This window comes from Amblyomma americanum, chromosome 4, assembly GCF_052857255.1.
Source record: "Amblyomma americanum isolate KBUSLIRL-KWMA chromosome 4, ASM5285725v1, whole genome shotgun sequence".
Taxonomy (NCBI): domain Eukaryota; kingdom Metazoa; phylum Arthropoda; class Arachnida; order Ixodida; family Ixodidae; genus Amblyomma; species Amblyomma americanum.
In genome coordinates this window covers 190,262,187-190,285,670 of record NC_135500.1, presented here as the reverse complement: position 1 = coordinate 190,285,670, position 23,484 = coordinate 190,262,187, and the positions used below count along the sequence as shown (strand labels likewise).

At 45.6% G+C, this 23,484-nt stretch overlaps 2 protein-coding genes across 2 annotated transcripts in view; one reads left to right on the top strand and one right to left on the bottom strand.

The window, feature by feature from the left end:
• LOC144128872 (uncharacterized) overlaps window positions 1-5,484 on the top strand; it is a 45,104-nt gene extending 39,620 nt beyond the window's left edge. The window contains exons 8-9 of the mRNA XM_077662646.1: window positions 2,122-2,300; window positions 5,258-5,484. Coding sequence (XP_077518772.1) covers window positions 2,122-2,300; window positions 5,258-5,476 — 398 coding nt within the window. The 3' untranslated portion in view covers window positions 5,477-5,484. The remainder of the gene's footprint in view (window positions 1-2,121; window positions 2,301-5,257) is intronic.
• Window positions 5,485-19,046: 13,562 nt separating this feature from the next.
• Window positions 19,047-23,450, bottom strand: LOC144128871 (BRCA1-associated protein). The gene is made up of 2 exons (XM_077662645.1): window positions 21,496-23,450; window positions 19,047-20,266 (listed from the first exon to the last, which is right to left on the bottom strand). The coding sequence occupies exons 1-2, from the start codon at window positions 22,897-22,899 to the stop codon at window positions 19,898-19,900; spliced, it is 1,773 nt and encodes a 590-aa protein (XP_077518771.1). The 5' UTR covers window positions 22,900-23,450; the 3' UTR covers window positions 19,047-19,897.
• Between the last annotated feature and the right edge of the window lie 34 nt (window positions 23,451-23,484).

The following is a 23,484-nucleotide window of genomic DNA, read 5'->3' as shown; positions in this document are numbered from 1 at the left end:
CAATGGTTTTTAAACCTCACGGGCATTTTTCCGCAAAAAAAAAAGAGATTCCATATGGCTGAGTGCTTGGAACCAAAAGATGATGCCGTCGCGTCTGTGAGCTGCTTTCTTTTTTGATCCTGATAAGCCCATCGCTTCGGGATTCATCCCGCCTTATTTGCGATGCCATAAGGAACCATTCGTCATCATTCCCTTCGACGACCGCTATTTTCCCTCCCATTATCCTCCATCTTTTATTTATTTATTTTTTGTACTGGTAACCCGTGCAAACCCGTCTTCGACAAGAAGTATTCACATCGACCACGCGTTACCGCCGTTCGACGCTCGCGAAACCGGTTACGCTTCTGTATTCTCTGCGTTGCTGTTAGCGCTATTTCTTCTCGGAGCGTTGCGAACAAATCGTTCCAGTCACGAACTACGAAGCAAGCGTCGGCGAATTGTCGATGCAAGTCAAGCTACAAATAGTTATACACCGCACGTTCACTTCTGGCGTCTTTCTATTTCGTCGAACCATTGTGAGTTCTTATAATAGTCTGCGCGTGAAATCGTCCGCATGCTGTGTTGCCTGCGCGGGTGGCATATTGCACAGATGTTGAGAATTTCGAGCATTTAGCTTCGTTCTGCTTGTTAATTTTAAGCTTTAAACATGTATAAGCTTTATAAAATAACAAATTTTTATTGAATGCAAAGAAAACTATTCCGGCAGCGAAAATTTATTCCGGCATGCCGTGCACCACGCCCCTGTGCCTATGCTGCGGAGTGCACCAAGAACCTGCGCTGGCAAAACCGTTCGCACGTCAAACGCGCGAATTCCACGAAGGTTCGGCACATGTTTCCCTCGTGTTATTTTGATTTCCTTGGGGTTACTGTGTGACAGTTATTCTCCATTTGTGCTATTTGTTTGCCTTAAGTACTTAAAGGCGCACTGAAGACAATGCCTGCTTACTTTCGGTTTGAGCAAAAATTGTTTTCGTGGTTCTTTCTGGCTACATTAATGTTAGTTAGGCACCGAAAGACGCATTTGTTACTGAGAAATTTTGATTTTAAAAAATGGTACTTTTTAGCATGATTTGGTTCAAGCTAATGATGTCAAGGCCGAAAAGGAATCCGTGATCACTGGTTGGAGGTGAAGGGTTGTGCAGCCCGGGCTCTGAGATTTGCGACTAAAGTATATTCTCATACGCCCGATGGTGGCGATACCTGTATTGCAGCATCTGGTCTTTTCTAGCTAATTTGAGAGCGCAGTTTTCAGTGAGGGTAGTCATCAGAATGCGGAAATTTATTGATACAGGGTGAATTTAATTTGCCCTAAGTGTCTCTTTTTGTAATTTAAAATAAGCGCAATTTTAAATGAGCGCTCGTTTCTCGCGCTTCCAGCGTCCTACGTGCAGTATTGCGCTTACAGTTGCATACGGATCAGGACTAGCCTTCACTGCCGCGATATATTTGGATTTTTAGTGTGTAAGCATTACTTAACACTGTCCCAAGCAAGAATCTTGTGTAAAGCGTCGTAGTTAGTCGGGTAATTTCGGGTTTGTTCGGGTTTGTTCGGAGCAGCGTCGCGCAAGCTGCGGCCAATGGGAGGAAGCTCGCGTAAGTTCGGAGGACCGTCGCGCCAACTGTAGCCAGTGGAAGGGTGACCTTGCGGGTGACCTTGGCCAAACCTAGCATAGCAACAGCCCATGCAGAAATTAAATAAATATTTCCGTGACTGCAATTCGGGCCCGCGGCGGCGCGAACAGATAAGCTTCGCTGGCCACAGCACGACAGCACAATGCTACCGCCGCAGTCGATCACGACTCACGTTAAACTGCAACACACCCTTGATGATGGTGATGATGTCCTCAGGCTTAATGGCACATACTCATGGCGGGAGATAAGACAGGGTGGAATGCTGCGCTGTGCATTGCATATCGTCGTCTTCATCAACTTCCATCTGTGGCGCGAGCAGATTAGATCAACTTAACATCGATCAGAACGTAACCTGAGTCTAATATCGTCGCCGGATGTGCCGACGATGCAGCAAAGCGAAACCATGAGCCAATCATGCTAAACACGTGCTTCCGCACGTCTGCTAAATTTATTACGTTAAATCCCTACCGATTTTTCACCTTTCCTCAGGCAAAGCCGCGAATGGCTTGACTCACATCGCCAGGGAGAACCTCCTCATGCCAGAAGCTCCACACATGTTCGGCTACAGCCCCGACGACGTCTCCAGCGGCCTTCACCTGTCAACAGCGGAAACGTCTCTCCAGCCTTCGGGAGAGGAAACCGAGCTTCCAGGGAACATGAGCGAACTGGTAAGATTCGCTGGAATGATCGATAAATAGGATGCACTGGAGACACTGGAATGCGCTGCTTGAAAAAAGAAAGGACTGATTGGTCGAGGACGCAATTCCTTTTACGAAGGTGTTGCCCGCCGCGTCACACACTGCGAATGTCCAACGGATTGTCTGCCACTTTGCAAACAATCCTGTTCTGATTATCATTTCGCTACTTGTTATCACTTTCTATTTCCCTTATGCGTAGTATAATGCTATTTCACGTCTCCCCCTGCACAATCGGTGGTTATGTGGGGATTCAGTGCTTCTGAAAGGTACCTCTTTTAATAGCAACGACTGGGCAACAAATAGTAAACGACGACTGCATAAGGTTTCATATACCGCAGTGCACCAGAATAAAATTATTTCTCTAGAAAGCAAAAACAATGAATGCACTCCTCGTGTTTCACAGATATGTTGCAAACCACAAACGTCTAAAAACAGATTCTTAACCTCTCCAAAAATACGCGTTCTTGCGTGATTCCTCTCCAAATGCGAGGCTCGGAGACTGCGGCCAAGCAGCCTCTGACGAAGGTGCAGAACAGATTTCTAAGGTGGCAACAAATACACTTTTTGGCGCAGATTTCATCCGACTACGCGTCTACATAACTCTTGCCTGTCACTTCTTTCCCCCTTGGAAAGAAGCATTCCCTTTCTCAGTCTTGATAAGCACGACGTCACCAGAGCGGTTGCGCCAACTCTGCCCTCGGTTGCCAGCTCAACAGTACAGTAGCTCACGGCGAGCAGGAGCGACACTAGCGCCTGAACGTGCACGTTAAGCTTTTGCAAACCTCCAGGTGATCCGAAACTCTTGAAGTAAACAAGGATCGCTCCGTTCAATCTCCAGGAATTTGGGACTCCAAAAGTGTCACGTGAAACCGCAACATAGTTCGGCGTCTCCTCCGCTCAGCAGACAAGTGAAAGTTTTTACGTTCGATGGAGGCTGAGCGTGTCGGGTGACGCCATTTCGGAGAGAAAACTTGCTGTCTTTTATGGCGACGCCCGTCGCTGATAAGTAATCACGCGTGTGCATTGTTCGCTAGGATTCACGCCACACCGTAATCGATTTCGGTACTCTCTACTTGGCCCTGCTGAGAATTTTAGCAAACTTTGTCCCCCCCACTTCAAGAGATAGAGAAGAAAATATTCGTGTCTGCTTTTCGTTTTAATGCTTGCACACTCCATCAGGAGAGCTCGAATCAAATATCCTGGCAAAGCCGGCAGAGTTCTTTTTTTATGTAAATTGTAAGTGCCTAGAATGATGCAGGAAGTAAATCAATGAAATCCTTGCATACTGGCGAGAAGGCAAAAGTTGAATTTTCTGAATCTGTTATTTTAGTGGCCGAGTACTCTCTAACTTCGCCCGAGTCTTGTGGCGACGAGACAGTCTTCTCCTGCGGCTGTTCAAAAGGCCAAAAGCAACTTGGGGAGGCTTCTTATCAGCTGCCTCTAATCGATTCATTGCTCAGCGAAAAATAAGGTGCAGTAACTGGCAGGCCCATGTGTGAGTGCATGAATTAGCTTGCGCATTTGACAGTCGAGAGCCTGCTTAGGTGAGTGAGTGAGTGGCTAAGCGAGTGAGTGAGTGGGCGAGCGAGCGAGTGTGTGAGTGTGTGAGTGAGTGGCTGAGCGAGTGAGTGAGTGAGTGAGTGGCTGGGCAAGTGAGTGAGTGGCTGAGCGAGTGAGTGAGTAAGAGTGAGTGAGTGGCTGAGTGAGTGAGTGAGTGAGTGGCTGAGCGAGTGAGTGAGTGGCTGAGCGAGTGAGTGAGTGAGTGAGTGAGTGAGTGAGTGAGTGAGTGAGTGAGTGAGTGGCGGATCAAGTGAGTGAGTGAGTGGGCGAGCGAGCGAATGAGTGAGTGAGTGAGTGGCTGAGCGAGTGAGTGAGTGAGCGAGTGAGTGAGTGGCTGAGCGAGTGAGTGAGTGAGTGGCTGATCAAGTGACTGAGTGAGTGGGCGAGTGAGCGAATGAGTGAGTGAGTGAGTGAGTGAGTGAGTGAGTGAGTGAGTGAGTGAGTGAGTGAGTGAGTGAGTGAGTGAGTGAGTGAGTGAGTGAGAAGCGAGGGAGGAAGGGAGGGAGCGAGCGAGCAAGCGGGTGGGCGGGCAGAGTTTCTGAGACTCTATAGTTGAGTCAACAGTCGTTTCATCAATAATCCATGGGTGCAACCGAATTTCCGTGCAAGCTAGGCGCAAACTTACGCGCATGTTTCGTGGTACGCAGAGTACACAACAGTGTGGTAACGCTTTCGCAGGAGTAAAATTTGTTACGCGGCGACATATTCCATTACACTGAGAAAAAACAGTAAGAAGTAAGATTTTATTTTATTATCAACACACATAAATAGATGTAGTGAAAAAAATAACCGTATTATGCAAGTTGAAATGCGCCATTGCTTTCACTCTCTACAAATTGGTTCAAATGTGGCCTTCGAACGCACACGAGTAAAATGAGGAGGCGCTAATAAAAATTTCGACCCCGGAGCATCAACATTGGAGACAAAAATACAATGCGCAGCTTAGCCATATGAGACAGGGAGAAAGTTGAGGGCAACATGGCTTAAACAGCACGATAGAGCCCACTTGCCGCGTCTGCTTTATCTTGCTACACATTCGTGTGGCTTATAGTTATAGTAGTTTCATATGTAATGCGCTTGCATTCCTACCGATAAAGGAAACGGCTACGTCGTGCATTATTTTGTATTTCTTCTTTTTTGGTCTTGTTGGATGTTCCGCCATGACTACCATTTTTCGGTATTGGCTGTGACGTCAGGACCGACGCTTAGTGAAAAAAATGTTTTTCGTGGGATCAGTTTGTAAAAATGGTACTGACCAATGGGAAACACACAGAGCAACATATTAAAAAAACAGTTACAATAAACGGTCCCAGATTTAGCCCCTGCCACTGTAGCATTATTCATCGCGCTTTTCTTAAACATCCCAGGTTCTTGACGCGAGCTCGGGTGCTGCAAAGCTGGAAGAGCTAGACTCGAAGTTGCGCATCCAGTGTGAAGCGATGAAGACCACCACGGAGAGGGTCCAGGACCACAGCAGCGCCACTCCGGACACCGCCAGCCCTTCCCTGGACAGCCGGCCGCTGCTCCATGTCACGGGTGGCACCGACGTCCGCTACGAACAGAGCAAAACTAAAGACGACGTTTGAGTGCGTGACTCTGAGATTAATGGATTTTAATGAGCCAAAGCTTCACTATGGGCTATGAGCCAAGCCGTAGTGGAAGACATCGGAATCATTTTCGCCACGGAAGGTTTTTTGATTCGCACCAAAATTTCAGCACAAAGGCATGTTTTGATTTCGTCTGTGCGACTTCCGCGGTCGCAATTGACCTACAATGACGCAGCCGTTGAGTGGGATGAACGCTTGGCTAAACTCATGAGGCTTACTCATCGCCAAAGGGTTACGCAGTCACTGCGGGCGCATCCCAGAGCGCAAGTCCAAGGATGATGGGAGGAAACAAGGGTTGAGGAAAGAGCTCAGTTCACTGATTGAATTATTGAACAAGAAAAAGAACGCTGACACCAGTGTCGCCTAGATTCTGAAGCTTTTAAAAAATACAGAAAATTATGAAGAAATGTTCATAGGAAAAGTATATTAATAATGAGTGAACTGTCGATCTGTCTGAGAGCAATCAAACGAGTCAATAAAAAAATATAGATACTTAATTTTAGTTGCATATTTGGGAATTCTTTCAAATTATGCGTTCGGTATTAGAATACGTGGATTACTACTTGGTAATCCTCTGCTGCCGCTAAACAAATTATAATTGAATTTCTTTTTGATGCTCTTTTGGTTTCTCTTTCATAAACCGAACGATGGATGTGACGGGCTGGAGTTGGCGTTTAGGTCACATTAGGCACAAAAAGAACTGAGATATATAATCGCTGACACGTAGTTTTAATTCACCACAATACTTAAGCCAACCTGCTTCAAAAGCTGCAATGACAACAAATGGCGTATCAGCAGTTATTCTGCCTTTTTTTTTTCATGTCTCCCGTGATTTAAACCCCAACTACGTGTCACAGCCGTTCAGTTGATGAAACGGAAACCTAAATACAATCAAGAAGAAATCCAATCATAAAATATTTATCGGCCGTAGGCGAATACCATGGGGTGACCCACGTATAGTAATGTCTAACGCATCGTTTGAAATAAGAAAACATGCAACAAAAATTTGGTGCATGTCTTCCTTTAAGCACACTTAAAATTGCGCTTGCAGTACATGATTACGACATCGGAAATACTTGGCTGTGAAAATGATGTGGAGAAGACAGTACTAGAACCAAAACAAAAAAAGAAAAAAGGCAAACAGAACAAAAACGATGATCATATAGGGTCATAGTGCAGTTTTAAAGTCACCTGTGCTTCATGAATGTACTAGCAGCAGCACTGATGAGACACGACAGCATAAGAAAAAGCGAAAGTATGTAACCTGCAGCAAAAACAAGGAGAAGGCGAAGTTTGCGACCTGAAGACAACTGATTCTGTTGGGTTCGTGTAAGGAATTTGAAAACATCACGCCGCTCAGTTCGCAAAAACACTAAGCCGACGCAATTTCCGCCAGCTGATTTCTCATGAGATGGCTAAAATGCGCAGACACAATTAAAAGGCCGAACGCGAAAGCTGAAAATGTGAGTATAAAATTGAGGGAATGGTTACCAAATACTGGCTCGTGTTTCCCGTCCTTCATTTGTGGATACATAAAAAGGAATATAAAGGTAAAATGGAAACAAGTGTAAGGATAGCCGGGTGGAAACACATGAAGCACGTGAAATAACGCCCCATATGAGTCACCGGTGTCTCCAGAAGCCTGGAGATGGGGATGAGCAAGTCAGCGCCTTATTTTCTTGTGCGCGCGTTTATAACTGCTGGAGACAGTGTCTCAAGTTTCGTGCATCTATTCTTTGATTTCCGTGATGCTGGCTCTAGCTCGAACAACGCTGCTTCGTTTTACTGGCACGAAGTTGACGGCGAAAGAGAGTACCACCTTGTGCATAGGAACCTTAGCCACACTCTGCGAAAATGAGCGTGTATTTATTATCGGCATAATGGCAGCTTTCGCGCATGGTGAGGGGAAAAAGCGGTCTCAAGAAAGTCACATTGTTCGACTTGAATAAAGTGCATAATCAACGATGCTCATAACTGACTTTGAGCGAAATACCGTCGAAAATGCGGATAAATGATTCTGATGATTTTTTGTCCCTTCATTCCTTGTTATCTGCGAGTAAAATGGCGCGAGCGTGTTCTGTCACCGACGTTATCAGTCTTTTATAGCTATTTCGTAGTTGTTTCCTTCCGTCTTATGTTCTAAATGTGAGCAATAAGAGAAGATGCTGACTCAAGTGTGATTAGATATCAGAAAAACTCATGGGCAGTGATGCCTGTGTTTTGGCACTTCCCGTAGGATAAAAATGGGTTGTATTATTGGAACACATTAACCGGCAAAATGTAATATTCAACGACGAGGGGATACTGTTTTTTTACGTGATGCGAGGAGTCTGATTTGCGGACTGTTTTCTTCAAAACGCAGTATATAAGTGGAAACCAGCTGCGGGTTTTCTACGAGGCCTCAAGTTGTTTGGTTAATACGAACATATATACACGATATAGAAATAACCGCGATGACGTGATGTGAAAGACTGCGCACCAACAACAACCCGTCGTCTTTAAGCGGCTGGTGACTGTTTCTTCCTCTGGTTGAAACTTTTGTAAATTGATGTCAGAACGACCTCGAAGTTTGTTCTTTCCACACCAGCTGTGTCACATAGAAATTATTTGGTTCCCTTGAATGAAAGGCGACACTAACGCATATTCTGTATCCCCAGGCCGTGGTCAGTGAGCGTTCTCACTGCGCACTTCAGAGATGCTTCGAGTATTGAATACAGTGGGAGGGCTTGTAAAGGTTGTCGTGGGATTTATTTATGCTATATCAATGGCCGATATTGCGCTATTCTTAAATCGTGGCCAAAAGCTTTTCTTAGTGCGCTGATGTTAGCCTCTGTACATTATTTGCTAAGGTTGGTTTCATTCTCCCTCGCTCAGCCGTTCCGCATAGACCATGTCGCAAGTATGCGTTCGTGTGTGGCTTCTTGTTGCCTTCATGTTTCGTGCACGCTTTTTTTTTTTTTGCGCGTATCACTTGTGTCGTTCATTGCGAAGACGTTAAAACATCCCCGACTGTCGAGAAACATCGGCACAGATTATACTTTTTCATATATGATTATTAAATATTACAGTTCATCTTGAAAGAGTCAAACTTCCGTCGCCTGAAGGAGCGATCAGCACTGTCATCAGCCTCATTATAATTATTACCAGCATCCGTCAAGTTGCGCGCATTGCAGGTCCGAGGTCAATACCGCCAAATCTTTTATAGGTCACTAACAAGCCATCGGTTCAGCCTCGATCTATACTGATATTCAATTCAGGTACAATCTATAAATATTACACTTCGTTTTTGTGTTTTATATTTTCCTTAATTTTGGGGGTCAAAATCGGGCGATTTTTTTAGTTTAAATTCCCCGTGCAAATTGGATTATTTATTAAAAATTTACATAATTCAGGTTTTTTTCCGCCCTTCCTTTTTTGCACCAAAAGACGATTTACTATAAGCACTCGTTTTTGCACTAATTTCCTAATTTTAGCTCAGTATGTTACAAGAACACTGAAATGACAGGTTGCACAGAAATAAAAATTTTTCACCAAATTATACAGGGTGTCCCATCTAACATTAGCCAGTGTTTAAAAATATGACGAGGCGCTCTAAGACGACGCAACCAAATACATGTCGCTCGCTATTGTATGAAGGAGCAAGTCACGCCATTTTTTGTATTCTGCTTAACTGCATAATTAGTCGATATTAATTAAGCAACTTCGCAAACAAAAAAACTTCGAAAACAAAAATACCAATGAGAAAATTGTAGAGCGGTCCGCAAAACATCTCATTGAACCATTTCTAACTTGTACTACGTAGTTTTTTTTCCGTTCACTGCAGATGCCCGCGAAATACAAAAAGATGCCACGTGACATGCCCGACTCCGGGCCACTATTGCAGTGCTCTCAAACGTTCCGTGTACGAACGAAAAGATCGTTTAGTCCGGCGTGCTTCCTCTTCAAATGAGACAGCGAAGCGACGCAGGCGCTGGCTGTTCGATTACGCCAGCAGTATGTGTTCCTCGCGGGGGTTCATGATAGCGATAAGCAGGTGCTTGCACGGGCGTAAATCACACAACCAGCGCCTGCGTTGCTGCCCTGTCGCCTTTTAAGCGGCAGTACATCCGGCTAAATGACCTGTTCATTTGTAGGCGGAACGTTTGAGAGCACTGCAATCGCGGCGCGCAAGCGTGCAAGTCACGTGGTTTTTTTTTTTGTTATTTTGCAGGCCTCTACAGTGAGCGGAAAAAACCTAATAAGTAATACATGGAAAGTTAGAACCTGCTCAATAGGGCGTGTTGCAGACCATTCTACAACTTTCTCACTGGAATTGTTTGCCTAACTTTGCTGCTTGCGAGGTTGGTTAATTAAACTCGTCTAATTATGCAATTAAGCAGAATACAAAAAATAATGTGGCTTTCTCCATACAATAGCCAGCAACGTGCATTTGGTAACGTCGTCTTAGAGTGTCTTGGCATATTCTTGAACCCTGGCTAAAGTTAGCTGTGACACCCTCTGTATATTCTTTCCTCTATTACAATTACTCCGTCGCATAAACCGTTAATCTCCTACGCAGCGCTTTCAGTACATACAAGACCTGCCTGCCTTGTGCACTGCAAAAGCATTCATTAAACATCCCGCAGGCTATTGTAAACAGGAAAGAGCTTTAAAGCAGGAAACTGTTAGCGTGGGTAGCGCTTGATACATGATGCCGATTAAAAGCCTGGTCAGCATGCAGCCGTGTTTTGACGTCTTGCTTCTAAACGTTACTTTTCTAACATAACCGTTAAGAGAGGTTTAAGATCGCTAGTTAAACGAACACTCCTCTGGAATACGCACAGACTATTCGCTCATTTTTGTGCTGTGCCTTCAGATTTGTTCAGGAAAATGCACGTTCTCTACGCCTTCATATATACGTATATCCTTACGAGCCCCTCGTTTCTTAGTCTTGCCTTGCCTTACCTTACCTTGCCGTAGTCATTAACCTGGTGCTCACTTAAAGCAAAGCACCAAGTACAAACCCTTTAATACCGTTATCACGCCCCCTGTACCCAATTTCGTGTTCATTTTTCAAGGTTATGTAATGGTTGCCCCAGTCACTCTCGTCAGCTGCAGACGAAACTGCAGTTTCTGCCTTCATCAATAAGTATACCCTAATTTCTCTTGTCTCCTGCATAGCTCAACGCGCACCATGCATTATACGCTGCAACGAAAAAAAATTTTTTTTGAAGAACTAGAACCTCACATACACATAAATTTAACTCTCAATCCATGCTTCAAGCGGCTATATGCAGCAGGTACATGAGCGAACAAATGTCGACGGTTTCGGGAGGAAGGACGGATGTACGAACAAATGAACAAACAAACAAGTGCTTGGAGCATGTCTGAGGTCAGCGCATCGGCGACTGTATATTCCCGAGCACTTTTGGTAGCAAATGGAAAACAGCAAAAGCTTAAGTAGGCTTTGCAATCCACCTCATTGGTATACATGAATACGAACCGCGTTCTGTGTAGTGCAAAGAAAAACCGCTACATAGTGACGGGAAGCTAACACTGTGCACTGAATAAAGAGCGGCAAATGGTGTAGCCAAGTATATCTTGTAGGCTGTGCCTTAGCTTGCTGTTGTAGATGGCAGCACGGGAACGGCGGTTCACCCCAGCATCGGCAACATGAAAGCCAACTGAGACGCGCTACACAGTCGAATGCATTTCGAAATTTTATAGCTACAACGATTCGCGCATAATGCCCTCGAGCTTCGACCTACGAAGCCTTTGGGAGCGTAAAGTGCTTTGCGAGCTGGAGTGGCGCCCGCAGAGACTAAAGTGAACGCGGGCACTGAAAATGTCCAACATTCTTGGACAAAAAGTTTGACTTTTGTAAAATTGTAAGGTACTGTTATGAAAACACTGAAGGCGATGATCCGTGCTTCGGACGTGTAGCAAACTTTTTTTTTAAGTTTCTCCATCTTTCGCATTGAGCAGTTAAGACTGCCATAAAAAAACCATTGGAGAACGCTTTTGCCGGTAGCAAAGATGTTAATAGCAGAAAAAGTGCAAGCCTGCAGACGGGATACCTACAGATATATTGACTGTTCTAGTGAAAGCTTACAATATTTAAAAGATTGCGTTCATAAGCTCCTTTCTGTTCAATATTACAGCCATAAAATTTCGAAATGCATTCGACTGTGTTGCGCGTCTCAATTCGCTTTCATGTTGCCGATGTCTTGACGCCTCGCGTGCTCTCTTTCTTCTCACATCTCGACTGTATACATTTGAGTAAACTGAATTTGACGCCAAGTCCTTTCCAGGTCCGTAAATGCTGATCTGATTCGACGTCGACACTTCACGCATTCGCATATCTGCAGTGCTGCTCAGCGCACCGAAAGCGATGCTTTTCTAATGGTAGTCGTATCGTTCAGCCTCCCACATTTGTGCTCAGTCGAGCCTGGCAGCGAAGCGCCGCCGATGGCAAAGGCAGCGCGACAGCGCGCCTGTCCAAAAGTGGTTGGAACTCAATGATAGCGGTTGCAGCTCATCTTATTCACTTTTCCGGTGATATATGGTAAGTGTACCTATATTTTCATATTCTCAAGGTCTCGACAAATGCTGTTGCAGCACATTCACGTACACTGAGCAAGAAGCATCGGTGAACTGCTTTTCTATTTATTTATATGTGCGTTCAGAAGACGTTGACATCCTACTCCGCAGCTGACTATACTCCAGTCTCGTCAGGAAATCAAACTATTACAAAAAATAAAAGAAAGAAGAGGGGTGACCCTGAAGAGTACGAAAAAAAATAGGTTGTTTGTTCGGAAACAACTTCGCTGTCTGTCAACCTGCTAAACAGATGTTTGGATGCTGCCCACGCAGGGCCTAAAGTACGTTTTGGCCTCAAGTTACTTCCAATAAGAAGCGGACCTAACGCTATAAAGTACACGGCACCTATCCGGAAGTGTGTAGCCGCCAACAGAGTCTGTCGCTCATGGATTTGAGCCCCCCGACGTGCCGATACCATGGGAAGAGTCTATAGGCCCGCCGTGCGCACTGCTCTCATTCGAGGACACCAGTTGTTACACCTTGCAATGGCGGCAGAGGGGCTCTATGCTGAGCTTGCTAAAAATGTGAACTTATGACGAAGGACTGAGCATAGAAAAAATTCTAAAGATGCTTCCGTGAAACGCCGAAACTGCGGTGAGATGCATCCCATCGATTGCGCTTGCGAATAGCGAGGTTACAACACCTTTCCTCTCCTTTTCATTTTTCCACAGGAAATCGCTGAACAGCCCATGCGCCGAGGCTATATAGTTATACTTCTTCCAAGATCACCTCGATAACATGAATAACTGATCATCTTAACTACGCAGCAATGTATGCAATGTACGCTAACCGTAGAAACGTACAGTCTCTGTAAAAAGTTTAGAGCCCACGGTGGCTAGCTTCTAAGCCGTGCAGTAGGGCTCTTGTAGAATCCGTGAAAGTCCTAACCTTCGGAAAGGGGAGGACGGGAACTCCTGATACCTTCAAGAGGTTTGGAACACCTGAGATGCATAACGAGCTACAAGATACGTGCCAGAAGCCAACCCGCATACTCCATGGTGGATACTGTTAGAGGGGTGTAATAAATTACACAGCATATTAAGCTAATTAACGTTGCGACGAGGGCGCATATATTATATATTATATAGTATTGTATAACATATAGTGGCGCTATACATTTTTTGACAATCCATGTATTTTTCGTGTTATTTAAAACAACCGTAACAAATTACTATTGCACGCCGCCGCGGTGCCTGAGTGGTTACGGCGCTCGGCTGCTGGCCCGAAAGATGCGGGTTCGATCCCGGCCGCGGCGGTCGAATTTCGATGGAGGCGAAATTCTAGAGGCCCGTGTACTGTGCGATGTCAGTGCACGTTAAAGAAGCCCAGGTGGTCGAAATTTCCGGAGCCCTTCACTACGGCGTCTCTCATAGCCTGAGTCGCTTTGGGACGTTAGACCCCATAAACCAAACCTAACCAAATTACTATTGCCAGCGAAAGCCACAGAAACGTCGAGCTGCTCTTATTGCATGAACAACTGAACACGCTGAATTAAGTTAGCTCATAACAGCTGCCTCATAACTCAATCCTCCTGCGAGTTCGTACTAGTAATGCCGATCATAAAAACGTATATATATATATATATATATATATATATATATATATATATATATATATATATATATATATATATATATATATATATATATATATATATATATATATATATATATATATATATATATATATATATATATACGTGTCAAGCAATAAAGTTTACTCCCTTTCTTAAAACGCAGTCAGACGTACCACTTGAATGCGATGCCCATAACTTCCTTGCCGACGGCATGATACACACTAGGTCGGTCCGGTGTATCGGTGTGTTTCATGATCGCCATGATTAGCAAAGATAATCGTGAGGTCACGTAATCGGCGAGTCCTGTACGGCGCTCATATATAGTATATAGTCTAGTTGCCTGTATCGTGTAGGTGACGGAATATGTGAGTTAGCAGTGCCAACGTCTCCTAGATTTCAGTTCCAGTCAGATCAGCTAGTCTCCGCAAATATTATTAAGCACACTCCTGCTGCACTTCCTTCCGTGCCTGCTACAGCAATGAGACGGGAAAGCCGCCAATAACTAACGACATACCACAGAAATTGGGCGAACTGGCCAAAGTTATCGAAGCATATCGATAAACGATGAAACAGGTCCTGTTGTGAAACGGGTGATATGGCTGGTATTGAAATGGAGGAGGGGTTGGTTGGTTGTCTTCACGCCAGTAAAAAACAAAAAAAACAGTAAATTTAATTCTGAGCCAAATAATTTTTGTCGATATCATTGGATCCGAGTGAGTTTTAAAACCAATCGGAGTCAAATGGTTTCCTATTCAAATTGGCTCCAATGCTGTCCAAAAAACTGACAGTGCCTTAACTCGGCTATGCCAGGATATACGTAGCGAGAGGTACGTTTCCCTGGCTGAGCTTGTTGTGGTCACGGTATGTTTAACAGCGAGAGAAATTGGGCTCCATCTCGGCGGCTATGCGCCCTCTATTACGCTCGGCAGTCTGGCATCTCCGTTTGGCAAGCCGTTCCTCTCTCTCTTCAGGCGTCTCTGCTGCTCTCTTCCCCATCGTACGCTCATTCTCTCTTTGTTGAGTAGCCAAGTGCCAGGCGACAACCTCAGAATCGGAAGAGTTAATCTTCTCTTGTCTATACCGCCGTTTAGCAGCGGCTGGACTCTCCTTCTCTGCATGCATGTCAAACGTTGTGATGCAGCCGCCCGTTACATCTCCGCCTTTATACGCAATGCTGTGCATGCGACGCGCGGTTCGGGTGATAGAGCGGCGTGCGGCGAGGCGGCGACGAAGCGCACGCCGCACCTGCTGCTCCTCTCCGGTTGCCATGGTGACAGCGCATGCGCGCAACTGTCCTCTCCCAGCCACCGCGAATTGCTCGAATGGTATCCCAGTGTAGCTCTCGCTACAAAATCAAATGATTCCAAATGGACCAAATTCGGTTTTCTGCTATAGGACCGCAGGAGGACGCTCTTCCACGCGGCAATATTTTTGCAAGGATATTTGAAATTATGAGAATCCCACACTTTTGCATAAATGAAGCCGAACTAACAACACTGCAGTGCTAACATATGAGCCATATCAACAGAACACATTTTCTCTTATACTCTATATTTATGGCCACTCCTGCTGGCGCTTGTCCATTGAATGAAGTTATTTAATTACGCCCGAGGTAATGGAAATTAGTATAAACAAAATTCAGAAGAATAAGCTGTAAATATACTTTCTACAAGAATCAGTATTAGTTCATTGTAATGTGTCTTAACTGTAGATAGCAATACACAGGTCCCAGTCAAGGCAATGATTGGTTTCAAATTGGAAAATTTCCAGTTGCGTATTCGGAACCAAATAATTGGTTCCAAATGATTCCACTTGGAACGTCTGATTGGACCTTCTAATTGGCTCATTTGCAACGCCCGAGTACAATTTGAACCCAAATTTTTTCTTGACTGGTACATCATTTGAAATCTTAGGAACCACGTGGAATGTCCAAGCGCCCTATGTGTGTTGTCTCTTGTCCAGTATCTATGCGCTGTTTTCCATCATATTAATGATTCACCCATCAGCTCAACTCCAGACTGTCTGCAATCCAATTGGAATCTTAAAGGCCAATTGGATTATATTTATGGGAGAGATGACACCGTTTATAATATTAGGAATCAAATGGAATTTGCAGAACACTGCGAAAACTACAGGAGCATTACACGCCATGGATCCAGCATCTGTTGGTAAAGAAAGCCGAATCTGGCGGGAGAAGGCGGACTCAATGGTGTGGCCATGCCACGAAAATCCTGAAATTGAACTAATAGCTCAGCCAACGACTGCAGTGTGGGAGGGGGCTGCGTCCAGCTCAAACCTTGGGGTTCTCGATCAACTCCTCTAGAGAGCGCGGGCAGCGGCTACCGCCAATACATAAAGTCCCGGACTTCGGACCGGTGTCACATCAATCTCTCTCCCAAGCTGTCGATTAAATATTTTCACCACCACCACCATAGGTGAGTGTGCTAAGTTGTGTGTGCATGGAAACCCATCTTTGATCCATGCATAAGTGATGTTTTGTGTGTTTTCAGGACATGGACCACGTGTGCTACGCACTGCCATCTACGCCAGAGACGAGTGCCAGCGAAGGTGTGCGTGGACATATCCGTTTGCCTAGTCACTCCGCGCAATTCATTAATGACATCGTCACCTTGCATTTGCACTTTACACGCCGATTCCTTCTTTTCCCCATGTGAAGTAGCAGGCCAGTGTCATGTGTGTCCACCCATCGACCTCTACGCCTTTTTTCTCAATAAACTTCAGTTTCTCTCAGTTGTATACTTATATTGCACGAACCAAATGGATTGCTATGTGCTATTGAATCCATTTGAATACAATCTGGTGTCCAAATGTGTCCATTTGGTTCCGATTGAGTGAACCCCAATTCCCAATTAGGCCCAATGTTTCCTTTTTTTTTACTGGGCTGTGGTGGGCTTAGATGTGAAGCGGGCATACACGAGTGAGGAACGGGAGCGGATTGATGTGAGGACATGGCCAGAGTGTGGAAAGATGTTACTTGGCTCCGCCTCGAACTCAACCATTGGGAGTTGGGTGACCACGAGCTTAGCTGACATATATTCTGGGCACATACAGTACTTTGCTGTAACGAATTCATTGTAATATGGGCAAGGTTTGTCTAAACTATCGTCCATTAGTATGCAAATCGGAGACATACACGAGCTTAAGCTTCCGCCTAGTATTGTGAGGGGAAGGGGCCAATTACCTCTCTGCAACCATTTAATGGTTGATAAATGTCTTTCACCACCACCACCACGCACCAGCTGCTTCCGTGCACATCCAGGAAAGCCTGAGTAGTCCCATAGGGCTGCGATGTGTTGCTGACGCCTGGCTGCAGTCGCACTCATCGCGCTTGCACAACTGCACATCCGTCACAAAAACGACATGGACCTTCAGGTTCATTTAATTCCCTTCTGTTAGCTACCAGCTGAAATCAATACTTGGTTCGTTAATTCGGACTTCAAAAGTGCAGAGAAAACGTCCGAAATATTCGAACTGCCCTGAAACGCTGCCAAAAAAAAAAAACATTCACGTGAAAGTATTAATTGGTGGAAACCTGGGCAATGACAGGCTCATTTTAAGACGAAAACTTACGCTACACCAGCGCTTTTTCTCAATTAGGCCAAATGCTCTAATTCGTACGCTATCGGGAGTGTCGGCAGCAGAACTGCTCCATGGTGGTAACGGTCTCTGCGGCCTCCTACAGTGCGCGACGCGGCAGCGCTCGAGCTTCTTCGCACGTGGCGTCGCACGTCGGAAGGCTTGACCGCACAGACGGTGAACAGCACGTGACGAGCGCGGAGTTTCGGCACGCTGGAAGTCTGGTATGCACAGTCGATAGCCGTCGGCGCTGGGGTGAGGGAGAGAAACAACTATATTTGCCACTTGAGGGTTGGAAGTTAGGGCACGTGGGCCGAGTGTGCCCCCACGTGAGGGCGACGTCTTGGGTCCACGAGATTCTTATCTGGCTGCGGCCTGGCGGCAAAGATCCGCATACGAAACTACGGGCCGAACTCTCGATATAGCCTGTCGACGGAGCCTGCCAATAGACAACACGCCTGCCGTAGCGCGCACGTCAGAGCTAGGGCACGGAAAACACGCAGTCGAGGCCCGAGGAGGAATATTTGGACGGCCGCCTGCCCGGCAGGTCATTCCTAACCACGGCTTCACTTAGGAAGTCGGTCCGAATTAATCGATCCAGTCCCGGGGCGTCCGAATAAGCGAGATTTCCGACGCTATAGATTTACATGGGCGATTGACAGGGTTCTGGCGCCAGTATGAATTATCCTAATTTCTGAAGTAGCAGGGGGTCGAATTAACGAGGTTTTACTGCACAAGACTTAGTTGCTATTAGAAGTGACATACCTGGGCTGAGCCTCCTTCATGCATATAAAGAATGTGCTTGGAAAGTACTGATGACACAAGTTTTGCTAGTTGTGCTGCAGACGCTCTTTGTTAAAGGATAATGAAATTTCTCTCCTATTGCCCCTTCCCCAATATCCCCCCCCCCCTCCCCTGGCAAAGACGGGCATAACCTATGCAAAAACGGACCAATTTCCGTTTCATCTTGCTGCCCTGAAGATAGAAAACACTGGCAGCCGCCTCTTCATTCTCTGAAAGGAATTCCTGGCTGTACCTCAGATGCTCACTCCTCTGCAACATACATACATGGGAGTTCTGGGTTGCCTGCTTGGGAAAAACAACTACTTCTTGAAGCAGTCTCCATTACCACATGGTCAAAACTATGACCTTTAAGTGCTTCAGCCTAATGAATGCAGACACAAGTAATTTTCATATATACTTTTTAACGCGAGAGCATCACTTCGCTCCTTGAGCGAAAACCCTGCCATCAACAAAATGCTGTGGCAGAAACTCCGCCCACAAATGACGTCATCACCCCTCCTGGATCAAAAGGCCATCACAAGGCAGCCCCAGATTGAGAAAGGCAAAGGGGCTTCTGTTGACAATGGAAACAAGTTTGGAGGTGCCCTTCCCCATCCCTGCCATACTATACAATACCCTCTCAACTGGATAACAAAGCAGACTGGGCTCAAGATAGGAGCAGCTGAACCCCTTGATCTTGTGCATTGTGGGAGGGGTCATTGTCCAGACAGTTTTCATGTAAATATGGCTCATGGAGGCTTCATCATCCGAAGTTGAATCGCTCGCGTCTACATCACAGGAGACAGCAAAGCGTGGCTGGAGGCAGCGGTTCATTGCTGACGAAGTACGAGACCATCAGAACTCAGCGAAATAACGTTCACCCTCCAAGCCGTCGACAACAACTCAGGTATACACTCAGCGACAAGTATAAATGCTCTCGCAGTTACATATCATAAGAATTGCTTAGATGCCCCCATTTTTTTCCTTTTAATGCAAATGAGCACATTGACCATGTGAAAGTGCAAGTTATTTATTTTCAACGCTTAAGGCTGATAACAGAAGTCTACTGATGTAACAGATTATGTGCCTAAAACTGATAACAGAAGCACTCGTTCAGGTCCATTTAACACACAGGCTACTGATTAACTTACAATCTTGTGTGTGCCCAAGAGCAGTGCATTATATCTTTGTGCAAGAGCCTCAACCCTGTTCACAATATTCTATGGATATACTTCTAAGCAACATATAATAAATGTGCACGTCACTGCAAGTTTCCCAGTGAGTGTTACAATGCTAATGACCACAAAGAAAAAGATATAATTCCATTCGAAAAATAAAAGCAAATATAGAAACAGCAATGCATATCATTTTACATTACACACAAGGCCAGAAAGAAGTCCGCACCTTTTCCTCCTAAGTGAAATGTTGTCAGCTCAGCAACGTCACTTCACTGGAGGTGCGGCGTAAGCTGCAAAATGTAGCAACACTGAGTTTACGAGGCGCACAGAGTGCTTGTAGCCTAAACGTTGCATCCTTAAATTCAAGAACCAACCTTTGAGAAGTTCAGTGCTTTATGAATACTGCACAATGCTTCCCCTTCGTGAAAGCAGCTCCACAAGCTATGCTAAAGGCACAAACTCTTGGGCCATTTGAGAAGAAAAGTAAGCAGGAAGCTTACAATAGGGTCATGTTCAAGAAAAACACACCAAGGTACACCTTTCAAAATAGTGCACTCCACATATTGCACTGAAATAAAGAACAAAGCAGTGTGCACAGCATGCTTTTCTGTCTACCTGTGTCCTTTCTTTACCATTTCACACCTCTCAACAAAATGTCATCACTCATTCACTCCAACATAGTCACAATCAGCGATTTTTTCGCCTACGCTGCTTCTGTGTCGGCGTGCCTGAAGGTCCAGGATTTCCAACGACGATAGTGCCCTCCTGTAGTTGCTGCTGCATCTCGGCTGAGCTGGAACCAATTTTTTCTTTTGCATCAAGATAGAACATCAAATCCCTTATTTGCTCCTGTAGGTCCTTAATTTCTTTGTCCTTTGTTTCTTGAAGTTCAAGCAGCCTAGTTTCGACATCCTTGAGCTTTGACTGCCACGCAACTTGGTTTTCACGCAAGCACTTGTTAATCTCTTTCTCTTCCTGGAGCTCTGCTTTTGTCTTGGTCAGCTGCTGAGACAACTGCTCAGACTTGCGACGCATGGATTCTCGGTCTTTGGTCACCTGAAAAAGACAATAACATGCTTAAAAACAACAGTAACTGCACACAGTGATCATGAGATAACCCGGAACCCTTTGAAGAGGTCATGACACTATGTTGCATGTTGTTGCCACGAGTTCACTTTGCACAGTCCCACAGCCACCATTTGCATATAACAAGCTGTAGCGAGCATGACAGTACATTTTCTGCATTCAACCCCAAAAAACTTCATTTCAGTGACAAATGCCTGTGCTCATGTGATGCCGCATATCTGAAAGTAATATATAATTAACATGCACAAAATCCAATCAAAGCTTTTTCACAACAGCAAACTCCTCAAGGGCAACCTTCAGGTTACCTTGTAACATGTGCAGTGGAACAACATGCTGTCTCATTTTATTCTTTAGCTGAGTGACGTGCCTGATCATAAATGGCATCTTAAATTGGCAGCTACTAAGCAGTTTTCATGATGCTGCACAGCAAAAGGCATAAAATAACTTTTTGTCTACTATAGCGATGAGGTAATAGTAAATGCTATTGAGCAAAACGAAATCCACCAAGTAACTCTATTGTGTGCAAACAATGGAACATACAGGCCTTACGTCCAGCACCTTGCAAGTGAAGCAAGTGCTTGAAAGAAATCATAGGCAATCTGACAAACTGCAATACATCTCACAATCACACACAGGACTTCAATATCTATGCACAATCTGTACATGGCTTCGCCAGTGCTAAAGACCACACTAGCCCCCATAAGTTTGGCCGCTCACAAGACAATGTGGTCCACCCATCCACAGATGGCACTTTAAGAGCGCCACTCCTTGTTCCGTGACCTCTATGGCTCAGGCACAGTTAGATAATGCTCTGTTTAGACAACAGGCAACTGCTGAAGATTTCGATTATGACATGCGGTGGCGACAGTGGCCAGGAGGATGCCCCTTATGCAACTACTGTAGTAAAAATCCTGACGCATTTGACCCCCCATGCACTGCATATTGAAATCTACATACTAAGCTAAGTCTGTTAAGGTGTACTGAAGACCACAGACTAATCGTAAAGCACTGCAACTGTTTCAATTACTCATATTGCTAAAAGATGCAAACACGATTAAAAAAGTACGCTTTCAAATGAAGGCATGCGCAAGCCCCGCAAATGGCAAATATCAGCACTGTGGCTATCCCGTGAAGATCAACCATGGCAGTGCACGCCAGCAGACATACTCGGGACGTGCTACCACCAGAATGGCACCCACCTGCCTAAGTTTTTGCTCCAGTTCTTTGCGTTCTTCTACCGCGATTTGCGTCTTCTCCTTAAGTTCATTTATCTGCCGATTGTTATCTTTCTGAAACATTTCCATGCAGTCCTCAAAGTACCGGCGCTGCTTTTCAAGCTGACTCGTCAGCAAGTAGGTATATTCTAGCTGCACAGAGTCAAGCTTCTCGTCACTGTCCGTGCGTGAGGTTTCAAGTTCCACTAGTTTTCCGTCAGTCTTGTTCTGCACAAGGCGGTGAACGTAGTTGTCACCCGCGTAGTCCCAGACACTGTTGTTGCCCAGTTGCATTGCAAACGTGTGATCCGTGCGTGCGTAATGGTTATAAGCGTGGGCTTCAACATAGCGCCCACAGCCTATGTGGCCACAGATGAGGCAGATCCATAGATTTTCCTGCGATCCACAGCTGAAGCAATGATTGTCCGGAACTGGTTCAGGCGTCTGGCAGTACCGGCACACAGGACAGCTGGTGTCACCCCACTTTGCCAAACAACCGTCATGGAAGGTATGGTTGCACAGGATAGTCAGGATGCCTTCCACAGATTCGTCCATGCGTTCCAGGCACACAGGGCAGGTTGGGAGCTCAGTGTGACCAGGCACTGCGTCTCCCTCGCCTTCTTTAACCATCTGCACCTGGGACACGTACGCCATGTGACAGACTTCTGGTTCGATGGAATTGAAGCGTTCACCGTTAAAATTCTGGTAGAACTCGTCAGCCCACTTTTGGCCGCGGAACTTTAGTAGCACCATGTAAAGGTTCGGCTTGGAATCGCGAATGACGCGAATGCTTTCGACGTGCGCGCTGACAGGCGCGATAAACTGCAACAAGTCATGCAGAGTCATGAGCGCTGGCACAGCTAGCATGCATAGCATTTCGCTCCGCTCTGTCTCACCCAACGAGGTCTGCTGGTTTTCTTTGAAAAGATGCAGTATTCCTTTCGTCACTTCCACGTTATGATTGCCACTGAAGAAGGGAATTTGGCTCAATGCCGGTGGCTTGAACCTTTCTGCCGCGCATCCACTTCCCACATCTGCGTTTCCTTCAGAGTCCGCGCATTGGTTCTGATCGCCCTCTTTGGGAGCAGATGACTCGGCACTTGCACGGTCACCCAGGTCTCCCTTTCGTTGACACCGCGCAGCATGTTTCGAGGCCATTTCATCCGTTTCGACTGTAACTGTTTCAATCACAATGTCGTGCGGTTTTCGGCATCCACGACTTTCCTCCCTGATCTCCTCAAGCTTGCTTGAATGCCACTCGCCTCTCTGAAATGGTGCAATCGCGCAATACTCGAGTCTTCGAGCTCTCGCCGAGACGTAGTTGATGTGAGGCAAAATCGGGAAGTCACTGGCCACTTCCAACTTGAGGGTCACAAGAGACACGGACATCGTCAGTGCTACTGTAATGTGCTTGCTTCAGCATTTCATGCGTTGCTACTCTGGGATACAGGACGCTAAAACTCGTTTCTCAACGGGTTTCAACTCCGACTAAACGGCGCAGAACCACTCACATAGGCAACAGAAAACACACCGACGCGAGCACCGGAATTGCCTGAATCGAGAGGACCAATTCGTCGCATACAGACCTGTACAGATCGAGATTTTGGACGGAGTCGAGTGCGCCACTTATGCCGCCGTTAGAGGGCCCCTGTTCATCTTTTTTTTTTGTGATCTTGAAATGCGGGTATTTTATTTGATTGATCTTGTGTTATTTTGAAATTTTGAAACAAACTTAAAGGGCATGATTTCAAAATACAGCAAGCAATTTTTTTGCCACTTTTTTATTGTTTTGTGAACGTGCATACAATCATCAGTTTTGATTGAAGCTTAAGCATACTAATCATTGAAATTTGGTTTCAAGAAAATGCAGGTTTTAATAATTGGAGCTCAGGTATCGGCGTTCCGTTGAAATGTGACAGAGTGCCTCGCCTCAATATCCGCCTGCTGCCTCTCACAGCATTCTCATCCTCACCA